This window comes from Haliotis cracherodii, unplaced genomic scaffold, assembly GCF_022045235.1.
Source record: "Haliotis cracherodii isolate W230 unplaced genomic scaffold, xgHalCrac1.p SCAF_19, whole genome shotgun sequence".
Taxonomy (NCBI): domain Eukaryota; kingdom Metazoa; phylum Mollusca; class Gastropoda; order Lepetellida; family Haliotidae; genus Haliotis; species Haliotis cracherodii.
The window spans coordinates 11,405,027-11,430,594 of NW_027266274.1; the positions used below are offsets into that span (position 1 = coordinate 11,405,027).

Sequence of the window (25,568 nt, forward strand, 5' to 3'; positions counted from 1 at the left end):
AATTGTGCACGTAATTTCACATTAAATTCAAAATATTTATTATTTGGGGTTACACAAAACATCAGCTGCTTTTCCAACACAGCATTTACCACTCTTCAGAGATAGTTGTTTTCACCATCTTGAAAGCAGTACCTCTTTCATCTTGGAACTGTGTGAGTCAAAATCCAATGGCCCTCTACGTTTACTCCAGGAACAGACAAGCACCTGCTTCCCATCGCGAAGTTCCATACGGCAATACTCCCCTGAAAACAAGTGAAAATGTCTCACATGCAACTCATAACAAATGTAAAATGACAAAGGTATGGTTTTTGCAGCCAAGGATAAACACGGGATATCTGGATTCAAACCAAAAAGTATTGCTTATCGATTGCCAGTGTACCCAAGAACAAGACAATTTTAAAAAGTGTAATATAAACAACAGAATGTCATCATATGGTGCTGTACCTATTTCTGAAGGCATCACTTTTATCTTCTGGGTCTCGTATGCTATCTGTTGCGCGGCCTTGATCTCTGGTGAGACTTGTTCAAAGTCCAGCTTGTCTTGCTGCGTCTGCCAGTGGTCGTGTTTCCGCTGATATTCTTTAAGTTCTTTCAACGTCTTCTGTAGAGACCTGCCAATAACCACTGTACAGTTTAAAGAGAAGCTAGACTTCACAGTCTGTTTTCCTTTTCAGATTAAGTTTGTTTGTTTGTTTGTTTGTTGTTTAAAGCCATACTCTGCAATATTCCAGCTATATGATGGTGGCCTGTAAATAATCGAGCCTCAAGTAAACAATCCAGTGATCAATATTGAAAGCAACGATCCATGGTGTCCATGAAGGATGACATGCAATCAACCAAGCGCCCAAGCCTGACCACCCAATCCATCAAGCTGTGTCGTGCTACCAGCATAGGTTGCTGGGGATCAATTCTAACCCAGAGACCCCACAGGGTCGCTTCTTACGTCCAGAATAGGCTGGTGGGGACCTATCATATTCCAGCAACCACACAGCGGGCCTCTCATGACCAGCATAGGTGGATGGGGACCTATCATATTCCAGCAACCACACAGCGGGCCTCTCATGACCAGCATAGGTGGATGGGGACCTATTATAATCCAGCAACCACACAGGGGGCCTCTCATGACCAGCATAGGTGGATGGGGACCTATTATAATCCAGCAACCACACAGGGGGCCTCTCCCGACCAGCACAGGTGGATGGGGACCTATCATATTCCAGCAACCACACAGCGGGCCTCTCATGACCAGCATAGGTGAATGGGGACCTATTATATTCCAGCAACTACACAGGGGGTCTCTCATGACCAGCATAGGTGGATAGGGACTATTATAATCCAGCAACCACACAGGGGGTATTTCATGATCAGCATAAGTGGATGGGGACCTATTATAATCCAGGAACCACACAGGGGGTATCTCATGATCAGCACAGGTGGATGGGGACCTATTATAATCCAGCAACCCCACAGGGGACCTATTATAATCCAGCAACCCCACAGGGGGTCTCTCAGGATCAGCATAGGTGGATGGGGACCTATTATAATCCAGCAACCACACAGGGGGCCTCTCACGACCAGCATAGGTGGATGGGGACCTATTATAATCCAGCAACCCCACAGGGGACCTATTATAATCCAGCAACCCCACAGGGGGTCTCTCAGGATCAGCATAGGTGGATGGGGACCTATTATAATCCAGCAACCACACAGGGGGCCTCTCATGACCAGCATAGGTGGATGGGGACCTATTATAATCCAGCAATCACACAGCGGGCCCCTCATGACCAGCATAGGTGGATGGGGACCTATATAATCCAGCAATCACACAGGGGGCCTCTCATCATCAGCATTAGTTGCTGGGGACCTAGTTCAACCTGAAAACCCCATCAAACTCAAACCCATGTGTACCTTGATTGACAAACACCTAGGTTGAAGAACTACATATGCAACACACATAACAAATGCATGAATTACGTACTAATAAGCTCTCTGGGATTTAGAAAATTGACAAAGGGGTGCTCATAAAAACCATTCACAACGAGTGTCCTGTCAGAGATCAAGCAGTAATGAACAGACTTAGTTCAAATGTCTGTGAAACTAAACGTTTCAATAATAGTAAACAGGCAATTATAAACTGCTGTTTTTTCAATAATCAAATCTGTAACATACACAAGAAAATAAGTCAGTCATGCAAATTTTTGGTTGGGGCGTTTATAAAGATTTCTTACAGATTGGTCTAGAAGTAGGTTGGGGTGCTTATAACATGTATAAAGATTTCTCCCAGATTGGTCTAGAAGGAGGTTGGGGTGCTTATAAAGATTTCTCACAGACTGGTCTAGAAGGAGGTTGGGGTGCTTATAAAGATTTCTCCCAGATTGGTCTAGAAGGAGGTTGGGGTGCTTATAAAGATTTCTCACAGATTGGTCTAGAAGTAGGTTGGGGGTGCTTATAACATGTATAAAGATTTCTCCCAGATTGGTCTAGAAGGAGGTTGGGGTGCTTATAAAGATTTCTCCCAGATTGGTCTAGAAGGAGGTTGGGGTGCTTATAAAGATTTCTCCCAGATTGGTCTAGAAGGAGGTTGGGGTGCTTATAAAGATTTCTCCCAGATTGGTCTACAAGTAGGTTGGGGTGCTTATAAAGATTTCTCACAGATTGGTCTAGAAGGAGGTTGGGGTGCATATAAAGATTTCTTACAGATTGGTCTAGAAGGAGGTTGGGGTGCATATAAAGATTTCTCTCAGATTGGTCTAGAAGGAGGTCAGGGGGGGGGGGGGGGGCTAATTGGAGCAGGGTGCTTAATAGGGTATTACAGTTTCTATTTTCAAGTTCATGGACTGGCGACATATTTGTTGGTCCTATTCTTCAACCCACCGATGTTGGGCTTCTAGAGCTGCCTCCAGCTTGGAGTGACACAGTACCGCATGCTTCCTCTTGGCCGCTGCCTCGAAGTCTGGCTGAATCTTCAGGGTGTTCTCAAAGCATATCACCGACTTGTTATACTCACCTAGCACCTGGAAACACACAAGCAGGGCATAAGACTTCAATCTTGTTCAATCAAAAGGCAGAGGTTAACCCTGCTGGCCATATCCAAGAAGTTCACAGCTTATTTAAGACTAGTGGTTTACAAACAATAATTAAACACTGGGAGAAACTCTCCCAAGAATTTCACTAATCTTGGACTACCATACAGTACCAGTCATCGCATCTAACTATGAATCCATGAGTTCAGATCATATTATTCATCACTTCAAAATTAAGTGATCTTAAGGTCCCTGCATATTGTTAAGTCATTACATTAATATATGTTGACAACTCCATCCTTTCCACAATAACATACTCTAATAAAGCTCCAGTGATGTCATCCTATTGTTCTCTCATCCGGTTAAATCTTATATACAGGGATGTTACAATAGATTATAGATGTACAAGCTCCGGTGACATTGTAACCCTTGAATGTCCCTTGCTAGAGATGTATTTTGCATTTAAACACAATCTACAAGGGAAGGTGAGGAATTATGTAAAATGTAACAGCAAATGTTTTCTTCAGATTTCAAAGGATCGAACCTGCAACTTTTGTATCTGGAGCCAAATAAGTGGACCACACTGTTTGTTTCTTTGTTTGTTATTTAACGCTGCACTCAGCAGTATTGCAACTATATGAAGCGGTCTGTAAATAATCAAGTCTGGACCAGACAAACCAGTGACTGACATCATGAGCATCGATCTACGTAATTGGGATACAATGACATGCATCAACCAATTCAGCAAGCCTGACCACCTTATCCGGTTAGTCAGGTCTCACGACAAGCAGTCGTCTGTTACAGCAAGCACGGGTTGTCGAAGACCTATTCTAACCCATATCTTCACGAGTCTGAACCACACTGAGAGTAGGTGTGTCATCCTACACTCGAAACACTGGTTCCAGGAGTGTAATGACACACAACACTATCCCACAAGCAAACATGTTGATGATTCAAGACGACTGCTGTAAAAAAGCAATACCAAAGGTCAAACCAAAACATAGATTTAATAAACTTGAGATGAAGAGAGAAAGAGGAAATTGAAATCAGGAAATTGTACTTTACAAACTATTTTCAGACAACATGTCCTCCTTACATTAACAGATTGTTTTTTACTGAAACTAGACTGCATGATAAGTGAGGGAGCATATCAGTTACATCAAGGCGTGTTAGCTTATATTGATATGGAAGGAAAGTAGGTCTTAGATGTTGATCATGTTGGTTGAGTGAGTGTGTGGGTAAGTTGGGTTTTATGTCGTTTTTAAAAATAGTCCAGCAAGGTCACGGCGGGGACACCAGATATGGGTTTCACACACAGGCTTTCAGCATGAGGAGCAAACACTTTAACCACTGGGCTACCCCACCGAGCCTATGTTGGTTGAACCCACGAGCACGGGTCTGGTGCTGACAAACCATGAATCATAAACAGAGTGAATCTGGATGAAATTTTGAATTCACAATCACAGCATTCTGGTATGCCTAAGGGATGCAACTCTGCACAGCAAGTGCCTGAAACGACTGGGACATCCGTAGTGGTATCATGCTATTCACAATGTACTATATCTCAATGCATAGATATCTTTGGAAACTCAAAACTGTCTGGTTCTTTGCCCTTAATTACTTGAAACATTAACAGTAGGATGGACATTGTACCCATGGGGAACTGAACCCAGGCCCTGACAGCGTGACAAGGGAACACTACCCACATGGCTGCCGTACCGCCCCTCAAATAATCAGATCCCACTCCAGTGCAGGGAATAAATACCACCTCAACATGGAGTGAGTGCCTTTCTTCTTTCCTTCACAACGGCAGTAAATGGGTACCTGGCAGTTATTTGACTGTTAACCTAGCACCTCACAAGGCGGCTTGGGTTGTAGCCTCCCCCAAGAGATGAGAACTTATATTGAGTGCACACTCATCAACTGACTAGGGTAATAATAATATAAGTGCTAAGAACATGCTTACAGATTATCATGATTGCTATTATTATTTTTAAAAAACATTTTTTATTTTTAAAAAATAAATTTTAATTATTTTTATTATAATCACAATCTGAAAACTGCTTAGCAGCTGAGCATTGATATAACTAGAATTCGAAGCTATGTGCCCTTGGCAATTTGGGAAATAAATTGTGTATTTTGCTCAAATTGGTTGGTGAAATACAAACCACTTCTACAAAGTCACAACATTAGTTATTACTAAATATCATGAACTGGGAAATGTGTAATTCTAATTTGGGAACATTTACTGACATTTGCTGCAGACTTGGGGTGGACTATCAGCCTCTGAGCAAGTCTAGATAAATCCCTGCTGATCCGGTGTTCCAAACTTGTGACATACAGATTCCAAGTCAACAGAAAGTATAGCCCTGTATGGTGTAACAGTACCCCTACAGCATGGGTGTGTCACTGTGTGTGTATCAAGTGCGCTTCCTCCTTGTGTAACCCTAACAGGCCCGCCTGGACAGGATCAGTGTACACAAACGTCAGCAAGGATGGGCCACATCCTCATCCAGCCACCATCCCATGACTGTCACACACAGAGCGGTGAACTGTCAACTTCTTGATGCCCGCTATAAGCTGTCAGATAGAATGACTTATCCCAGGGTGATAAGCAGCCTCAAAATGTTTTGTTTTATTAAAAGAATTGTCCAGAGGTCCAGGAAACCTTATTTTACAAGTGCTACAGACTAGGGCTGTTATGATTCACTCGCATATTCGGTGAATCGAACCGTATCCATTCGTGAATTGAATTTGTTATTCGTGGTCACTAGAATCTAATATTTATAAATATGCAGTCATGTGCATTTACATTCCCTGACCCTTATAATATCCATAAGAACATATTATATGCATAGATTTCATCAAAGACAACACGCTTTTAGATTTAATTTGACAGTATTGTAGTCACTGGTCATTGTCGCATTTGAACAGATACTAGTACCTGGATAAGAGAAGTATATAAATGTATAATAAATTAGTAATTAACAAACCATGTCAAATAATATATGTTGTTATCATGGTTACCGGTATTATTTCACTGAATATCATAAAAAATATATGATGACTTGTTATTGTATTAGTTAATATATATTCGTATTCGTTACCCTATATTCATGATATGAATCTTATTCGCCTCATAGTGTATTTGTTGCAGCCCTACTACTGACTGCCTGTGGTGTTCTGGGACCCAAGCTTACGACATAGAAAAAACATCATCCTCATTATCCTAAGCCTAACTCCACATGCAATGAATACTCAAAGTGCTGCATAATAAACAATCTCTCCAGTCATTGGATCAATGGACACTCAATTTTCATTCTCAGCTCCCTGGGGAGTATATATCCCAAGCTGCCTGTGAGAGAGAGAGAGAGAGAGAGAGAGAGAGAGAGAGAGAGAGAGTGAGTATGGTTTTACGCCACTTTTAGCAATATTCCAGCAATATCACGGCGGGGGACACCAGAAATGGGCTTCACACATTGTACCCATGTCGGGAATCGAACCCGGGTCTTCGGCGTGATGACCATACGCTTTAACCACTAGGCTACCCGAACCGCCCCAGCTGACTGTGAGGCACAAGAGGGTTAACAGTCACCTCTCATTCTACCGGGTACCCACTCACTGCTGGGTGAACAGAGTCACAGTCTGACTTCCACAAGCTGGTAACAATGGTAACACGTGACTTCCAACAATTTTATAAATTGAAATTGGGCAGTTTCAACTTTGATCGTATTTTTAATCAGCATGATCAGAATGGAAAGAAAGAAAAATCTTAACCTGAATTAGTCTAAATGATTAAAACAGCCATACAGCAACCCCTAGGACTCATCGATAAAATACTTGGGTTCACTCTCAATTTTTTAGTGCACAGCTCTCAACTTTCCCAAGTCCAAAGTACAATTTGTATTTTGTTACGATCTTCTGGTCAGGATACCAAACTCCAAAAGTACAAATCATCTACAGTACAATGCAGCCATGTAATTTCGAAACTCAGTTGATGATTTTATTAGTTTCTATTTCGACTACAGCAACTTCAATAAAACGAGCGGAGTGTTTCGATTAGACCAGGGGTCCGGAAAATTTAAAATCCCAATCGGACATTTACATTTATGCCACGCCCCCTTCAAACAGCGTGTTATAGTACGACTTTTTACACACAAATTACAAGTTGTTACGTATTCATAATATGATGAATTATGAATTGTTTCAATTTAAATTGTTTAATTCACCGGACAATAAATAACAAATAATATAATTTTAGATATATATGGAAAACATACGTTTGTTTCTGTTATAATAACCATCTGTCAACGCTGTGAACGGTCTAATTAATATTCATGAGTCTGCTCAAGTGTACACGTTGTAACATTTGGATCGAGACTATTATCCCATATTTGGTTATCACGTGACCTCACGGGAAAAGTTGTTTTTTTAAACTAAAGATTATTTAAAAAAAAGACAGATAATATAATCCTAAATCCTAAACTATCGTTGATAGCAATAGTTATTTGAATACTTTTTTATCTGTACTTAATTACTGACCATAAACAAATTTGATATCGATCGTCACAGAAAGCAAAATGGCGGTCAATCAAGATTTAATATACGATTAGCTACTGAAAACAATAAAATCTGCAAATCCTCATTGTATGTCAACCAAGTGAAAGTCGTTAGCCACGACTTACAAAATGATCATTCAGACTTTGAGGGTTTGGCAGATCCGCTCGACTGATCTGCATCGGTCGACTGGCTGTCGTCACGCTTTCGCTTCTTGCCTGAGGTTACGTATCGTAGCATTGTGAGGATAATGAGGTACATCGATGATGCAAGGTATTTATGTACAGTTGTAAACACATTTTACTCAAATTAACAAGATGTTCTCAGTAATAAATCCTCGATTAATCAGTGTCAACTCAGTTTATTGCCTATTACAGTGATTGACCGATTGGACTATCATTCTAGGTACGATGTATTTACAGCAATCAAAACAAACAAAGCTTGTCAGTGTAGATAATCTTCATTGTGTTACACCTGCAGACAGAAATTGCTCTGTCCTAACTGTTGATCATGTCCGGTCAAAATTTAACAATGTCCGGACAATACTTTTAAAATGTCCGGACAGAAAAACTTAAATGTCCGGTAAGCAATATTTTAGACCGGACATTTGAGATTCCCAATCGGACATGTCCGGCGCATATGACGGTTTCCGGACCCCTGGATTAGACAGATGCAATACTATAAATAGACTTCACACCTGCCGATAACAAGACATGTTCGTAGCAGACCTTGTAGGGCTAAAGAATGACCAGTGTCTGTGAAACTTGCGAACTTGTGATTTTTGCTGTTGCTGATTGGCATATAATTTGTATGAATCTAGGAAGAAATAATATTTTTGAATCAAATTCATAACAATTCAACTTCGGGACAGTTGGCAGCTATATCATATAGGTTGGTTGGTTTATTGTTTAACACCGCACTCAGCAATATTACAGTTATATGATGGTGGTCAGTAAATAATCGAGTCTGGACGAGACAATCCAGTGATTAATATCATGAGCATCGACCCACGCAATTGGAATCGATGACATGCATCAACCAAGTCGGCGAGCCTGACCACCCGATCCTGTTAGTCGCCTTTTACGACATAGTCACCTTTAATGGCAAGCATGGGTTGCTGAAGACCTATTCTACCCCGGAATCCATTGTATAGGATGCAGCATAACTGTCTCATCGGTGAACATTTTCACATGTAATTGATCACTCAACCAAGAGGTACATAAATTACGCCGAAGTTCTGATTCTGTAAATCTGATATTATTTGTTTGATATACAACAAAGGTTCTTACCGCATAGATATTTCCAAGAGTAAAATGATTGACGTTGAGTTCCTTAGAAACATCCAGGGCTGCATGTACAATGATGGCTGCCTCGTTAGAATACCGGGCCCTGTGCAACACGTTGGCCAGACTTATGAGAGCTACATCCTTCTGTGATCTGAAACACATGATTCCTTCATGTCAATCATGGAAAGTACTTGACAGCTTACAACATCAAAGTTTAACAAAATTCGAGAAAGAATTTATTGAATCTTAAATACTCACAACAGTGTTTTAAAATGACAATTTTGATGCCAGGAAAATACTAGTTATTATTTGAAAGTAGTCTGTGACTTTAGCCACTTGCACAAAGACTGAGCCAAGGAATATTTCTTTCAGTCTTGCAACTTTACTATTTATAGTCAGCTACTTACAAGAAGTCAAATGACAAGATAAACAAAATAGTTTTGAACACAAGACTATGGAAGCAAAGAAACAAACCATTTTGGGTGAGGTGAAATCGGGTTTAACGTAAAGTCCAAGATGCACTTATATAGTGACGTGCATGCATGTGTGATGGTGTGGCTGCTTGTACTAGTCAGGACTAATGCCGATTTTATAGTGCTAGGCCACCGAGATACCATGCCGAAGTTTAACATGAACACCCAACGCAGACACAGTATACGGACTCCGAGCCGACCAGTCCTTGTTTTAGCTCCTTTATGTCGAGCGCCAGGGTAACAATAAGTACTATATTTTAATGTCTTTTGGTATGACACGGCTGAGAATTGAACCCTGGACCCTTGGCTCTCCGGGTGGACGCTCTACCACTTGACCACGGAGGCAGTCCATGGAGAATTGAGGCAGACCTGAGTGAGCCCCAGGGGCTGAGTGGGTTAGTTCGCTATTGTCTGAGTGAGTGAGTGAGTGAGTGAGTTTGGTTTGACGCCATTTTTAGCAATATTTCAGCAATATCATGGCGGGGGACTACCATGTCGGGAATCGAACCCGGGTCTTCGGCGTGACGAGCGAACGCGTTAACCACTAGGCTACCCGACCGCCCCCGCTATTGTTTGAGGTTATCATATAATATGCATATATTAATACTACTCAAAATATGTTAAGGAACACCCTTTCTCTTCATATGACAATAGTTCATCTGTCATGGCTGGTGGAATTGCAACACTCAGCGTTCTAATTGTGGGTGCTCTTTAACTTGTTTTGAGTAGTATATTTGGACAAGGAAGGAATCAGGTCATGTGTTAGAAACATGACTACAAAACATGTCAAGAGAACACAATAAATTTCATTCCTGGGCATAAATTATTTCATGTTCAATACATAAATAGTGGACTACGTCTTGGAGTTCTTACCGGGGGGAGTAGTGGAGAGCTCTCCGGACACATTCAATGGAATGATAGGGATCTCCCTTGATGCGCCAGTAGAAGGCAGCCATGTTGTATAAAACCCATGACGTCTTATTCTGCAAGAGACCATCAACATCAGCATTGAGAACATTCGATGAACATCCGCACTGAGGACATTTGATGAACAACAGCATGGAGGACATTTGATGAACAACAGCATGGAGGACATTTGATGAACATATGCATTGAGGGCATTTGATGAACAACAGCATGGAGGACATTTGATGAACAACAGCATGGAGGACATTTGATTAACAACAGCACTGAGGACATTTGATGAACATCAGCGTGGAGGAGATTTAATGAACATCAGCAATAAGGACATTTGATGAACATCCGCATTGAGGACATTTGATGAACATCAGCATTGAGGACATTTGATACACATCCGTATTGAGGACATTTGATACACATCCGCATTGAGGACATTTGATGAACAACAGCACTGAGGACATTTGATGAACAGCACAGGGGACTTTTGATGAACAACAGCAGTGAGGACATTTGATGAACAACAGCATTGAGAACGTAACAAATGTAAATATTATATTTGGGATAACACTTTCTTAGTAAAGTACAAATTCTAGTACTTTTTGGTGTTGAGTCCATCAGGGATTCAAACCCACACTCTCAGAGTGAGGCATCTCATCACAAGCACGCAAAGTCAGCGAACTAACCCACTCGTCCCCCAGGGCTCACTCAGGTGCTCACACTGAGAGTGTGGGTTTAAATCCCGGATGGGACACAACCCAAAGAGGTACCAGAATCTGTGCTTTACTCAGAAAGTGTTATCCCAAATATAACATTTCATCACTGTCTAAGTGGAATTGTGTGTTCATAGGATTGAAAACATTTGATGGACAACAGCACTGAGAACATTTGATTAAGACGTGGATTTCAACTTCTTTATTATCTCAATGTGATGTTTTGGTAAAGATGATAGAGAAACATACTGATACTATACTGAGAAATACTAGTAGCTACATCTAACATTGACTAAATTTAGAAATAGATGTGATTTTTCTGAAGGAAACATCTGTATATTCTAAGAGATTTGTCACCGGAATCAAACTTTTTAGGCAAGCTAGAACTTTTTCCACCAATGAAAACTATGACACACTTGTCTGCCACAAACTCCATGCTACAGTCTCCATTGGGCAACACTAGGTGGGTGGAAGTCCTTCTTGATAGTGTGTGTATATGTCAGTGGGGGAACATGAGTTAACATCTGTGTAGCCTACCTTCTGTAAGGCCTCGTAAACAAGATGGCCGTAGTCATCCACATTCTCTCGATGTGTAATGGCATTCTTCAGCCCAAGCTCTGGGGTGCCGGATAAATTCTGTCTGTCTTTTAAACCCTGGAAAACAAAAAAAGAATCTTTTTACATTGGTCAGGCTACAAAAACCTTCAGAACACCTCGTCGTACAAGAATATAACGAACATGACATTAGCTCGGTATGAATCATACGACCTGAATACCGTATCCGATGGAATAAGTGCCCAGGGCGCTCTCAAACTTAGAAAAAGGGGGCTCTTAGTAGAATATAGTTTTGGAAAGAAAAAAAAACAGTTGAAAGATCGTTAATATTGTGGTTTATGATGACAGCCTAATACAAAAGAAAAGTCTGTGCGTATTAAACATGACAGAAATATTTTCCAGAATTTAAATGCCCATAATTAATGGTGCATATAACACACGAGTTTGTATTATGCATGAATAAATAAGTCTTGTGTACACTGATCAGTAGGAAGGGGTGCTAATTGGGATTGTTCACTAGCCAATGTATTAGCAAATATCGCAGTGGGCGCTTATTAGAGAGGGGCGCTTATTATGTCGAATACTGTACTGAAACTACCGTGCTTCCTTCAGTGCATGTATAGGGCCTCACCTCAAGATGCTCAAACGCATGTATGCTGTAGTTGAGATCAGTCACGTCGAGGCAGACTGGCGCCATGGGCGTCTCCGGCAGGTTAGCATTGACCTCGATATGTTCATCTGGCCTGTGGATCAACATAAAACCATTATACTGACTGAAAGTATGGCACTATGTTTCATAAGCTATTACTTGCGCTGTTCCCGCAGGCTTAACATTGCAGCAAACAATTCAATAATATTATCACAACATTTTTCAAAATCTAGTTTCCAAAGAAACAACTACTCTTCAGGCACAATATTAGACCCTTTAATTAGAGTAAGGGAGTTTAGTCACAAGGAAATCACAATAAACCAAGAGGTCTGAGAACTGGATTAAAGCCAGACAAGATCAGTCCTTGCACTTTCACTATTACATGATCAATAGTGTTCCTTGTATGCTTGTTGTTTAATGCCGCAACCAGCGTTATTTCAGCACCACAACACTTCTCCGCTATCCTGGGGCGAGTACATATTTCCTAATTTTCCCATTTTTTTAACATTACAAGGTCATTTTCTCGTTACCCGGGCTAGAAAAGTCTTCGTGTTTAGTTCTAACCCTGAGCAGCTTTTTAATATTGAGTCTGGACCAGAAAAAGTGTGACTGATATCACGAGCAAACGTACCTCGCCATCACGGTAGAGACACACTCCACCTTGACACTGAGCCTGACCACCCGATCTACTCAGTTGCCTCTTACATTTTGTTTGCTTGTTGTTAAACACTGCATTCAGCAATATTCCAGCTATATGACGGCAGTCTGTTAATAATCAAGTCTGGACCAGACAATCCAGTGATGGATATCATGAGCATCGATCTACGCAATTAGGATATGATGACATGCACTAACCATGCAGCAAGCCTGACCACCCGATCCCACTAGTCGCCTCTTACGACAAGCACTAGTTGCTGAAAACCTATTCTAAACCGGACCTTCACGGGTCCAGCCCTTATGAGCAAAGGTTGCTTGGGACCTACTCTAGGAATTCTAATGGAATGTTTTATAGTAGGTACACCATAATGGATGCAGTGTCACTACTCACCGGATCCCCTTGTTTTCCAGAGGCAGCACTGTAGAAATGTACAGGTCGAACTCCGGAAGGGGTTTCCCTGCTTCCACACAGTTGGGATCTGTCTTGTAGAACCTTTGCTCAAGACCTGGAAAACACAAACATGATTCCAATGACAAGCTTCTTAAGGTGAGGTGAGGTGAAATGGGGTTTAACGTCGCGTCCAAGATTATTGCACTTATATAGCAACGTGCATGTATGTGTGTGTGTTTGTGTGGCTGCTTGTACTATTCCGGACTGATGCCGATTTATAGTGCTAGCTCACTGAGATACCATGCTGCAGTTTAACATGAATACCCCACTCAGACACAGTATGCTGACTCCAAGCCAACCAGTTCTTGTTTTAGCCCCTTAATGCCGAGCGCCAGACAGGGTAACAACAAGTACCATCTTTTAACATATTTTGGTATGACGCGGCTGGGGATCGAACCCCGGACCTTCCGCTCTCCGGGCGGATGCTCTATCATTAGCCCAGGGAAGCGGTCACAAGAAGCTTAAAATACAGCTATGAGACCACTCAACTGTTTCAACTGTAGACTATCTTTTACAAACTGACAGTTTACTAACCTACTTTCTGTCAGTTTTAAGCTTGTGCATTAATTCTAAGCAAGCGCATTACAAATGTACTGGTCACATAGATATTGAAGCAAAAGATTCTCATTGTGAACGAATGCACCTAATTAAACTTTCATGGATTAATTTGTGTTGTATTTATTTCAATTTAATTATCAATTTTTTTCAACATTAAATCTGATTCAGTTTTTTTTGTTACTCTGATGTTATGAATACACAATGCCATTTAGAAAGTGGTCAAATGTATCTTAGTAAAGTACAGATTCTAGTACTTTTTTGGGTTGAGTCCCGTCCCGTCCGGGATTCGAACCCACACCTGCCAGGGTGAGGCACCTAATCGCCAGCACACAAAGTCAGCGATCTAACCCACTCAGCCACCGAGGCTTCCACAAAAATGGAAGTCCGACAACTGGTAGTCTAGATCACGTACTTTGAGTAACCCCCTGACAAGTGTAAATTGGCACGGCTCCCATGGCCAAAAGCTATGAATACACAATGCCATTTAGAAAGTGGTCAAATGTATCTAATGGTATATTTGGGATAACTCTGATGTCGTATTTGAAATCAGATGACACACGCTACTTGACATTCGCTGAATCATACCATCATTTTAACAAATATGTTATCTGTAACTTTATGTCCCTGTGTTGGAGTGGGCGGGTGCATTAATGCAGCTAGATCACAGCATGGTATGTGGGAGGCAAGCCTAGACTTACACATGAATCGATCAACACTTGGGTAAAACCCAGCAGCAAACCGGGGACTACGCTGCACAGTGTTGAAGCCTTGTGGCCCCAGACTCCATGTCAAAATATATACAGCAAACTACACTTCTTCTACATTTAATGAAAATTCCTTCCACGTTCCACAACACAATGCTCACACCGAAACTCAAATGTTACATGAATGAAACACAACAGTGTTTGTGTGTGTCCTTGTGTTATACATGTACATGGACGCAATCGTCCATGCGAGTATTGGGCTCAGGTATTATTAGAGTTGCAGATACCACCATCCGTGACTGGTTAGTTCCACGAAGAATGGGTGAAGTAAATCATATTTTCCAGCTAATTAGAGATACATATCTCCATGATGTCCATTCTGTACAAAAACTAAACAACCCTTATTCAAGTTTGAGGTAACAGACGACGGAAACAGACAAGCCTCCTCCCTTTTTGATTTTGTTACACTGGGGACAGGCAAATGTTGACAAAGATTTTGAAGTAGCCAATCCTGTGCTCCTAGGTAAATGTAAATCTGAAACCCTGTTTTATCATGTTGGCTGAATGTGATAGCTCTCTCTGTGGATATCATTGCAGTCTACTTGTACATTTGTTTTGTTTTGTTTTGTTTTGTATTGTTTTGTGGAGAGGAGAGGAGAGGAGAGGAGAGGAGAGGAGAGGAGAGGAGAGGGGTGGGGAGGGGAGGGGTGAGGAGAGGAGAGGAGAGGAGAGGAGAGGAGAGGAGAGGAGAGGAGTGGAGTGGAGTGGAGAGGAGAGGAGAGGAGAGGAGTGGAGTGGAGTGGAGAGGAGAGGAGAGGAGTGGAGTGGACAGGAGAGGAGTGGACAGGAGTGGAGTGGAGAGGAGTGGACAGGAGAGGAGAGGAGAGGAGAGGAGAGGAGAGGAGAGGAGAGGAGTGGAGCGGAGCGTGGAGTGGAGCGGAGGGGAGTGAGTGGAGTGGAGAGGAGAGGAGAGGAGAGGAGAGGAGAGGAGTGGAGTGGAGTGGAGAGGAGAGGAGAGGAGTGGAGTGGACAGGAGAGGAGTGGACAGGAGTGGAGTGGAGAGGAGTGGAGTGGACAGGAGTGGAGTGGAGTGGAGTGGAGTGGAGTGGAGTGGACTTATGCCAATGTCAAATCAAGGACACCAGAAATGGGCTTCACACATTGTACCCATGCGGGGACTTAAACCTGGGTCTTTCGGCAGGACGAGCGATCGCCTTATCCACCAGGTTGCCAAACCACCACAACACAATAAACGATAAATAATTAGAATTTAGAAGTTGGAAGAACATAGACATGAAACTCGTTATGGTTAACAATTTCTCCTTTATTTATTATAACAATGATTCAGCGGTACTTCTCATCCCTTCGTCAGGAGACTACAACACTGTTGCATGGTTGGACTGCCGATTACAAAGTAGGCCCTATATGATGGAACGCTACAAACAACAAAGAAGTCATTATCCACAAAAGTGTTCTCTCTCTGTTCACATATTACACACACGTCCGACTGTCACAGTTTATATCCATTCAGATTACAACAAAATGTCAAATTACACAGCAATCGCATTAAAATCAGATCTTAGTTCTCGCTACGGCTGAACAAAGATCTGAGGACATCCCATTACCATGATTACTAGGCATGCCAGACGACCTTGCACAGCTTTGACCGACCAATGGAATGACCAATCAGAAGGCAGCTTTCTTGTGCTTTAATGCACTAATTTCAAATTGGCGACTACGCTTCGAAACATATCTTGTCAAATTTTCGATTACAAATTTGAAACCTGAACAAAAGAACATTCTGGAATGGCTAATAGATGGTCTAGATTGTATGGATTCAGTAGTTAAACCCGTAACTACCGTTCGGAATACCGCGTTTTAAAGTTTTCGAGGTTGCATGATAAGAAATCACATTCCGAATGTCACTTTCATAATCTGGTAAGCGACGCTCTGATTGGTCGGATGAAAGGTCGTTCTGACGTGACCCCTAATGGGATCAGATCTTTGTTTCGCGGTAGTGAGAACTAAGATCTTATTTTAATTAGACTGAATTACACAGATTCATTTGATATACACAACTTTATACTTATTAGTGAGTGAGTGGGTGAGTTGTGTTAACACTGCTCTTGTGAGTGAGCTGATGTTAACACCACTTCCAAAACTATTTCAGTGAGTGAGTGAGTGAGTTTGGTTTAATGCTGCTTTTAACAGTATTCCAGTTATATCGCGGCGTGTCAGCTTAATGTGGGAGGAAAGCCCGAAGTGATGCATGTCTTAGACGTTTACCACTTCGGAGAAACCAACGAGCACGGGTAAAGTGCTGACAGACCTAGAAACTAGAAACATAATCGGGGCGAACAGTGATTCGAACCCACAATCATAGGTTTCTAGCCTGTCCAAGGGACGCAACTCTGCACAGCGAATTGCGGCGCCCTAGACGACTGGGCCACCCGTTCCCCCAAAACTATTTTACTTATACAAAGTAACATGACTCATGGCGTGTCAGGTCGATGTAGGAGGAAAGCCTGAAGTATTGCAGATCCTAGCCGTTTACCACAATGGTGACAGACACCATGAGCACAGTTGTCAGTGTTCCCCTTTACCGGTAATTACCATTTTTTTACCGATAAAATTAGGTTTGGACCCGTAATTCATGTGACTACCAGTCCCTGCAAATAAAGTACCTTATAAATCTTTGTTGTTGAACAAAACATCAGTGATATTCATATAAGTACATTTTTCGAACAAAGTCAGCTTGTCTGTTATCATTCAGGGTTTCCCCTGATCTATTTCCAGAATAAATATCACTTTGTCTCGAAAAATTTAAAAAAAAGAAGTGAAAATTGTGACTGAAGTTTGTGTGAATGACATCTTTGCACTGAACATTATGTTTAAAGAATTAAAACCAAATAATTTTCATATTTTTTTTAATTTGTTCAAAGTTGGGACTGGCAAAAATTAGGGGGTACTGGTAATTTTTAAAGTTGCCAGTCCACACTGAGGTGTGAGGCTGACAAACCAAGAAACAATCCTGGCAAACAGGGATTCGAACCCATGATAATTCAGTTTCTGGCACAGGTAAAGCCTCAACTATGCAGAGAATTCAAATGCCTTAGATGATGGAGTGACCCCTGCACTTTCCCACCCCTTAATAATGGTTATTCACTCGCAGCATGTCATTTTGATGTGGGCGGAAAGCCCAAATTGAAAAACAGTTATAGTTCTGACTAAAGACCATAATCAAGCAAACTAGGTTAAAGAATCAAAATCACCGGAACTAAAATGTTGTAATTATCAATATACTCTAATGCACAACTACAGACTGGTTCAAATACTTTACCATTTATACATGTTACAGCACAAGCAAGTCATGAAATTGATGGGTCTGGTTTCAAATATATGGACCAAGATGAAAAATCTTTATGATTATAGTATTTGTAAATGGAGGTCCCTATTGTTGAAAGAAAAAGGCCATATCTTTATTAATCGTTGGAGAATGACAACAAGGCAGACCAAAACACTGAGTTTCCTATTCCTTATGAATAAAATATCCCAGTAATGAGAGGTCAGCACTTCCAGAATGGCCTTCTGGCATCCAGTGACACCAACGAGAGCCCATGCTCCCTGGAGCAAAGCCACACATCAAAGGTTATACGAGAAGCTCATAACAACTGGCAATTTTCTCTCTCTAGATAAAATAGATTATCTGAAATCTCTAAGCTAATAACCCATGAACGAGTATTAATCTCGAGGGCATGTATTAAATACCTGAACTGAGACTGGTAATGGTGTTTGAAATAAAGCTTGAAGGGGAAGGCAACCTTGTCATAACCCTAATGTCAAAAATCAAATTTCAAGGGGCTAAATTAAAATACCATCACAGTTACTGTGGGAGTAGGTCCCTTAATTTGTAACACTGTTCAGCTATTTCACTCAATGTGATCATCAAGTTAGAACACATTACTATCAACATGCTATTTGCACAGGGATACCATGATAATACAAGCTGACACAGTATATATTTCTTTAATGAATCACAAGATTAAATGTAGAGGTAATGCAGGATACACAACTTCCGCAATTGTTAACATGACAAATCATCACTAACCTTCTATCCTGTACTCAACAAATATCCCTTTTATGAATATTTAAATGTATATTTTGAATACGTAGATGCTGTGTTTCTCAACAAATATCACATGATGAATATTTAAATGTATATTTTGATCATGATGTAATGACTATGTATTCATGTGGAACATATAAAAAACACACAAAAACTGCAACCATTTATCCTGTGGTATGATGTATATAATGTATGCAAATATGTATGTATATATTGCAATCTTTCGGAGAGCAATATCAGAATGTGGAAGACAATTCTACCTATTGACTGACAATCAATAATAATTCTTGTTTTAGGTGTCAGGTGTAGTTATTTAGCACTCACACCACATCGTATTGAGACAGCGCTTGTTACAAGAACAGAAAATTCAATTGACCAGTCACACTGAATAAACAATAGTTCAGGGCTCAGATAACTTTAGCCATTGAGTATTTATTCAGATGTTATCATTCACACTGGTTATTGACAGTTTTCTTTCACTGTTCTATATGTTTTTACTCGTTTGGGTCCAGTCTAATGGGCATTTTTACACCAATAAATCAACTTTTTTTTTCAATAATTCTTCTTGAAATGATTTTTCAGGTGACTTCTAATTTGTATCTTTTCATGTGCTGCCCCAAGCGTCTAACGTGTCACAATGAACAAGACGTAAAGCCTTAATTATGCATTATCCGATGCAGTAGATTTCATGCATGTTTAATGCATATACCCGATCAGTAAATAAAGAACCATAAAGAAACAGACGCACATAAGTTGAATTGAATAGTGTTGAATACATTGGCAGTTCCAAAAAGTGTTCTTATACTATTGCTTTTTTACAAAATTGGCATATTTGTACCCAGCAACTTAAATTCAATTGGAAAATTGGGATATAGTTTGCCTATTTTACCAGCAAGTGTAATTGGCACTGGTCCTATAGTTCTTGTCAAACTGCTCAATAGTTAAGGGATCACAAGGACTTGCAGAAATTTGAAGGGTTTTGGTCTTCAAAGGAATTGGGGACTAAATTCTATTGCTGTTTACGCAAATATCCATCTTATCTGGAGCTCTGTTAGTGACAATTGACAAAACAGCTTCTTCGTTCACTGCAGGGAAAAGAATGCACTACACTGTTTACAGAGAAGTCATCAGTGTCCTCATTAACACAAATCTGCATTCCCACAGCCTGTGCACATCACTGCTCATGTCCACGTAAATATGAGCCTTGACACTCCTTAGAAAACCTCATAGAGGCTCCTGCTCATGAATTAAACCAATATAGGGGAGACAACTTAATCGACAACAAACACTAGGTTAACAGAGGGGCGAAACAAGCTAAAATAAAGCAAGGGGGAAAGGAGAAAGAATTGTGTATTCTCTTGATGACTTTTTTATGTAGATATGGCATAAATTAACGATAAATAGGACTTATTTTGTCAACAAAGTCCTTCCATATCAAATGTTCCATGTGTTAAAAGATTCAGGATTAAAATATGAATTGATACAGGTAAATGTGTATCGCATATTGTCTGAGAATATTATCGCTGCATTGGTGTGAATTGTGACATCCCTACTACCAACCAACCTGTGTTGGGACACAAGAAATATATCTTTTCCTATTGTTTAGCTTTACCGGTAAATGCCTTACAGCATGACGATCAGTGCACTATTTCCCTTATCTCAGGTGAGTGACGATAAAGTGATATCTCTCGGCAGTGTGGGCCAGATGTCATCACAATGGAGTGTGCCTCAATTACAACACTGCCTTCAGTCAGGTATTTCAGCCTCACAGAGGATTCACTGATGTGTTTAGCCCCTGTTGATGTTTCACAAACAACCAGACTGCCATTAAACCCTGTATCTCATCTTCATCTAGTTTCCTCCTGGCTCCAACTCAAATTACACCCACAGAATATCACAGAGCTTCTGATGACCTGCACATTTCACAATTATTTAATTACGTTTGAGATCTTGTATAAAAATATTAAATAACTTAAAAAATCAAAGTAACATCTGTGCGTAATTACCCTATGTCATCCTCCACCTTGTGTACCAGTACATCTTTACAGATCATTATTTACTGATCAAAGACAGACCTACATGAACTCTACTACAGTGAACAATGCCACATCTCGCTTATTGGATCTTCCTGAACTAGGTTGGAATTTCTGGGCTCGATCGTAGCGCCACCAGTGGTTATTATGAGTTATGTCCCTTCTTTGTCCCCCCTATTGACCAATCAGATTCCTCCAATCACATCACTTGCCTTTACTTCAAACAAAATGGGGCGCTCAGTCAAGATGATCTGATCGATGATATTGTAATAAAACGGGTCTTAGCTCGCAAAGTGCATCAAATCATGTGAGCACCTGGATTTAATACATGAAAAGATTTGGAAAATATCTATCGACGCTCAGTTAACGGTTCACATCCTTTGCAAATCATGCAGTTAACCGAAATCTGAAATGTTAAAAACCATGTAGTTTTCAAACTGCATGTCGATTTCATTATGCAATTTTGATTGGACTATTCATAGACTTGCCAATCCTGCCAAAATATATCTCCATAAATCCAACCTTGTTTGGCAAGGGTGGAAACTGAACTTTTACAGTCAGTTAACTCCCTTGCCTCAGGAAGATGTGGGAACAAATTTTCAGTGCCAAGTGAGTGAGTGAGTGAGTGGGTGGGTGGAAGGATGAGTGAGTGAGTGAGTGAGTATGGTTTAACGCCACTTTTAGCAATATCACAGCAATATCACTGATGTGGACAGACGTGGACAGACTTGGACAGACGTGGAGAGACTAGAAATGGGCATCACACATTGTACCCATGTGGGGAATCGAACCCAGATGTTCGGCATGATGAGCAACCGCTTTAACCACTCGGCTACCCTAGAGCCCCGATAATATTGAGTAAATAATCACCATTGCTCTGAGTGTTGACACATCAATGACATTACGTTCACTCATAATCATATTCTTGAACTGTTTTGAAAGTTATGACTTGGAAAAAAATACATAGAGAGGTTAAAATGCAAGTGTGTTTTGGCACTGTAAATATCAGTGGAAAGGAAATAAGTGCATAAATTTAGAAATAATTACAGAAAATCTGCTAGAGAACTATCACACTGTAATTGAAATAATTAAATACCATCACCATCTATGCATTGTGTAAATACAAAAAGCAAATTTGTTCGAAATTGCTGATATATCATGCTATTATTCTGTTGTTTTTTACTCCCGCTCCAACCCATGACGGTTTGGGTTAGAATTGGTCTTCAGCATCAATGAAATCAATTAATTGGAATAACACAAGCTGTAGCCGTCCGTTGTGTGTGGGTGTGATTAACTCCAGTGTTCATTGTCCCCACCGTGAAGATCCAGGTTAGAATTGATCTTCACAAACCCATGCTTGTCTTAAGAGGCGACTAACGGGAACAGGTGGTCAAGCTTGCAGACTTTGTTCATGCATGTCATCATATCCCAATTGTGTGGATCGATGCTCATCATATCAATTGCTGGATTGTCTGGTCCAGACTCGATTATTTACAGACAGCCGTCACGTAGCTGGAATACTGCTGAGTGCGGCGTTAAACAACAAATAAAATTTAGGACCAGCATAGGTTGCTGGGGAACTATCGGGCATGATAGATTTGTTTCAGAACAACAAAATAACAAACTAGTATGGTAATGTTTCATAAATGAATGAATCATCCCGGACGTCATGGGTCCTCCAGTTTCAATATCTGCCAAAATTTGTAGAGTCTACCTGTCCGGACATGGCTCTTAACATCACTTTATTAGATTTTAGTGTTAATATATGGATCATTATTAGCTGCTCTGAGTGTTACTAGACCAAACAGAATATTAAAGACTCAGGCTTCGGATGCTGGTGACTGTGTTGCTTGGTTATTCAGTAGTAAACTTTGAACAGCAGTCTAGAGTGGAAGTACTTTCAGTTAACAATGATACTACGCATGAAATATATTTGAGGCCTGTCTGCAGGTTTCCTGATTCAGGAGGTAACATCACTTCCTTGTTTCTGTGTCATATACAGTAAGACTTCAGAGATGCAGAGAATTGTAAGGATATGGCAGACATGGTAGAGTTCCAGATCATCAGCTTGTCGAGTGAGTGAGTGAGTGAGTGAGTGAGTGAGTGAGTGAGTGAGTGAGTGAGTGAGTGAGTGAGCTTGTCCTGTGAGTGAGCTTGTCCAGTGAGTGAGCTTGTCGAGTGAGTGAGCTTGTCGAGTGAGTGAAGTGAGCTTGTCGAGTGAGTGAGTGAGTTGGGTGAGTTGGGTGATTGATTGATTGATTGATTGATTGGGAGGGAGAGTAGGTGGATGAGAGTGAGTGAGTGGAAGGGGGAGGGGGAGAAGGGAAAGGGGAGTGGGTGAGGGTCTTACACTCCTTTTAGCTATCCCGCAACATCATGACTGGGGACACTAGAAAAGTGCCCCGCATTCAATACCCATGTGGGGAATCTAACCTGGGCCGCCGGCAAAATTCCAGCAATACGATGGGGAATCGAACCCAGGCCTATTGTGCGAATGCATTAACCACTAACCTACCCTATCACCCCCTTAATTTTAAACACTGGGTTATAATTACAGATATAAGCCTAGATTTACATGCCTCAGGAAACACTAACAACGGCATTCTGGAAAACAATTCTTTCTATTTTCTTATACCAACACACCACATGAAAGCATTTATCCAACAATCAATTGTATCAGCTGGAACCCCCATCAGGAATTTCTCAATCACAGTAAAACAAACAGCCTTTCAATTGTTATTAGCGTACCTATGGTGACATCTTCTCAAACATTAACTTGCATAGACCTGTTCCAAAATTCATTTGTGATGAAAGAATGTACTAAATTATGCAGTGCATTGCAGATAAAATCAGCAGGTAAGGATAAATCAATAAAGGCTATTGTTGCCGATTGTCGCTGTCTACAGACCAGTGTGGAGAATCGACATGTGTTATACCGGCATTCAAGCCTTCTGTCAATTGGCAATGGACATTCTTTTTTAGTGAGTCCATAATTATGGTGGGAAGAAACTGGAAATTGTTCTGACAAAAAACAAACTGATGGGAAAAAGAAAGCATACCAAGTTTGATTTTTAGGTAATAGGAAAAGTGAAAGAAGTGTTGTTTAATTTGATAATGTCTATTGAACCATCACTTATTCCTGCAAAGTAATCTGTGGCTGGGTAAATCTGTGTAAAAATAAAATAGTTCAGTGAAGACAGGTAAGAAATGAATTTGAAATCATGTGGCCCTTACCATGTGCCTATCATGATTAAATGTAAATTTATGCTAAAAAAAGCAAAAAAGCTTGATTTTCAATGATAAGATGTCTAAGATTACCATGAGCAGTTGTGTATTAAGCAAATTCTTTTTTTCAATATTTAAAAGTTTTAAATCAAATTATATTTTTAAAAATAACACCATGTGGAAGTACCGGTATTCATTCTTTGAGTGCTGACTAAGCAAGACAGTTATTTTGGGAACATAAAATCACTACTTTAAGATATTCTCAACTGAAAATCAAACATATGATAAAATCAACTAATAGGTAGTTTCTTTTGCACCTAATTGGGAGTCAGGTGAATGAAGCATTGATTATCTTACCAGGGGTAGAGACACCTTTCCTGACTCACACAAAATATCTGTCTGATTTGATATTTTAGATATGGTAGTAATATAAGTAGACATTTACATTTTAAGGTCCTTAAGATAACTTAAAATTCCTTGAATGGACAGACATGGTACATTTCTTGAACGAATGGATAGATAATTAGAACTTGGATAGAAAGGAGAAAGGAAGGATGGCTGGATGTGTAGGGGATGGATGGGTGTAGAGTGAGTGAGTGAGTTTGGTTTTACGCCGCTTTTAGCAATATTCCAGCAATATCATGGTGAGGGACACCAGAAATGGTACCCATGTCAGGATTCGAACCCGGGTCTTCGGCGTGACAAGTGAACGCTTTAACCACTAGGCTACCCGACCGCCCCAGATGGGTGAAGAGAACTGGATGGATGGATTGGCTGTTGAGGGGATGTTGAAAAGACAAGATGGATGGAGCGGTTGATGGTTGGAAGGATGGGATGAATGGGTGGACAGGATGGGTGGATGTGACATGATGGGTGTGGATGGAGTGATGGATGGATGGAAGGACGTTTCTTACCTGTATCTCTATCTTCATTTTTATCAATCTCATGTTTCCGTATCTGGAGTTCTTTTTTCAAAATATTAATAGTGGTGGCTCTCTCTTCCTGTTTCATAAACTCCACAAGATCATAGGGCCGTCGCAGGTTGAATACACTGTCCGCCTGAAACCATCAAACAGTATAACTTGATCTACTTGTGCAGCAACATCATGTGGACACAGGGTATTTCTCCTTGTCAAATAACATGTTCACCTCATCAAGTGACCTGCAAAGGGGATACTTTCATGAGAGTCATGAGAGGTGCAGCCACGAGTGGAAATGTAAACTTTGCAGGTCAGGAGACAAATGTTCCATTAATTATTTACTTCAGTGTGAAAGATTGAGTTTTCTGAAGGTGTGAAAAGTGATATTTACATTGCAGTGTACATAATTAGACAGAATTATTGTCTTACAAAAGTTACCTCCAGCAAATTGTGTCCCCCTTATCCGTGTCGAACCCTACACAAACAGTTGACTTCCTTTTTACGCTAGATCCACATCGTCAAGGCAAAATAATGACAGATCATGGTCATCTATGGAGTTAATATCGCTTTTTGACGTTTGTTATTCTCTTGAAAACATTTCATTACAAACTGTAAATTTCTCATTTAACTCGTCAATCAAGTCTCACTGTTCAATTCGCAAAGTGCCATTTTTGTTATTTGTTATTTGTTCTTTCGCTTCCAACGTCGGTCTTGTAGATT

General features: G+C 40.6%; 1 protein-coding gene across 1 annotated transcript in view; it reads right to left on the minus strand.

Annotated features, from left to right (window-relative positions):
* Positions 1-25,568, minus strand: part of LOC139466758 (tetratricopeptide repeat protein 17-like) — an 84,291-nt gene that overhangs the window by 46,553 nt on the left and 12,170 nt on the right. Inside the window, exons 2-10 of the mRNA XM_071248423.1 lie at positions 24,843-24,987; positions 13,223-13,337; positions 12,157-12,268; positions 11,508-11,624; positions 10,213-10,322; positions 8,870-9,017; positions 2,875-3,014; positions 445-611; positions 133-242 (exon numbers count right to left, since the gene is read on the minus strand). Coding sequence (XP_071104524.1) covers positions 133-242; positions 445-611; positions 2,875-3,014; positions 8,870-9,017; positions 10,213-10,322; positions 11,508-11,624; positions 12,157-12,268; positions 13,223-13,337; positions 24,843-24,987 — 1,164 coding nt within the window. The remainder of the gene's footprint in view (positions 1-132; positions 243-444; positions 612-2,874; positions 3,015-8,869; positions 9,018-10,212; positions 10,323-11,507; positions 11,625-12,156; positions 12,269-13,222; positions 13,338-24,842; positions 24,988-25,568) is intronic.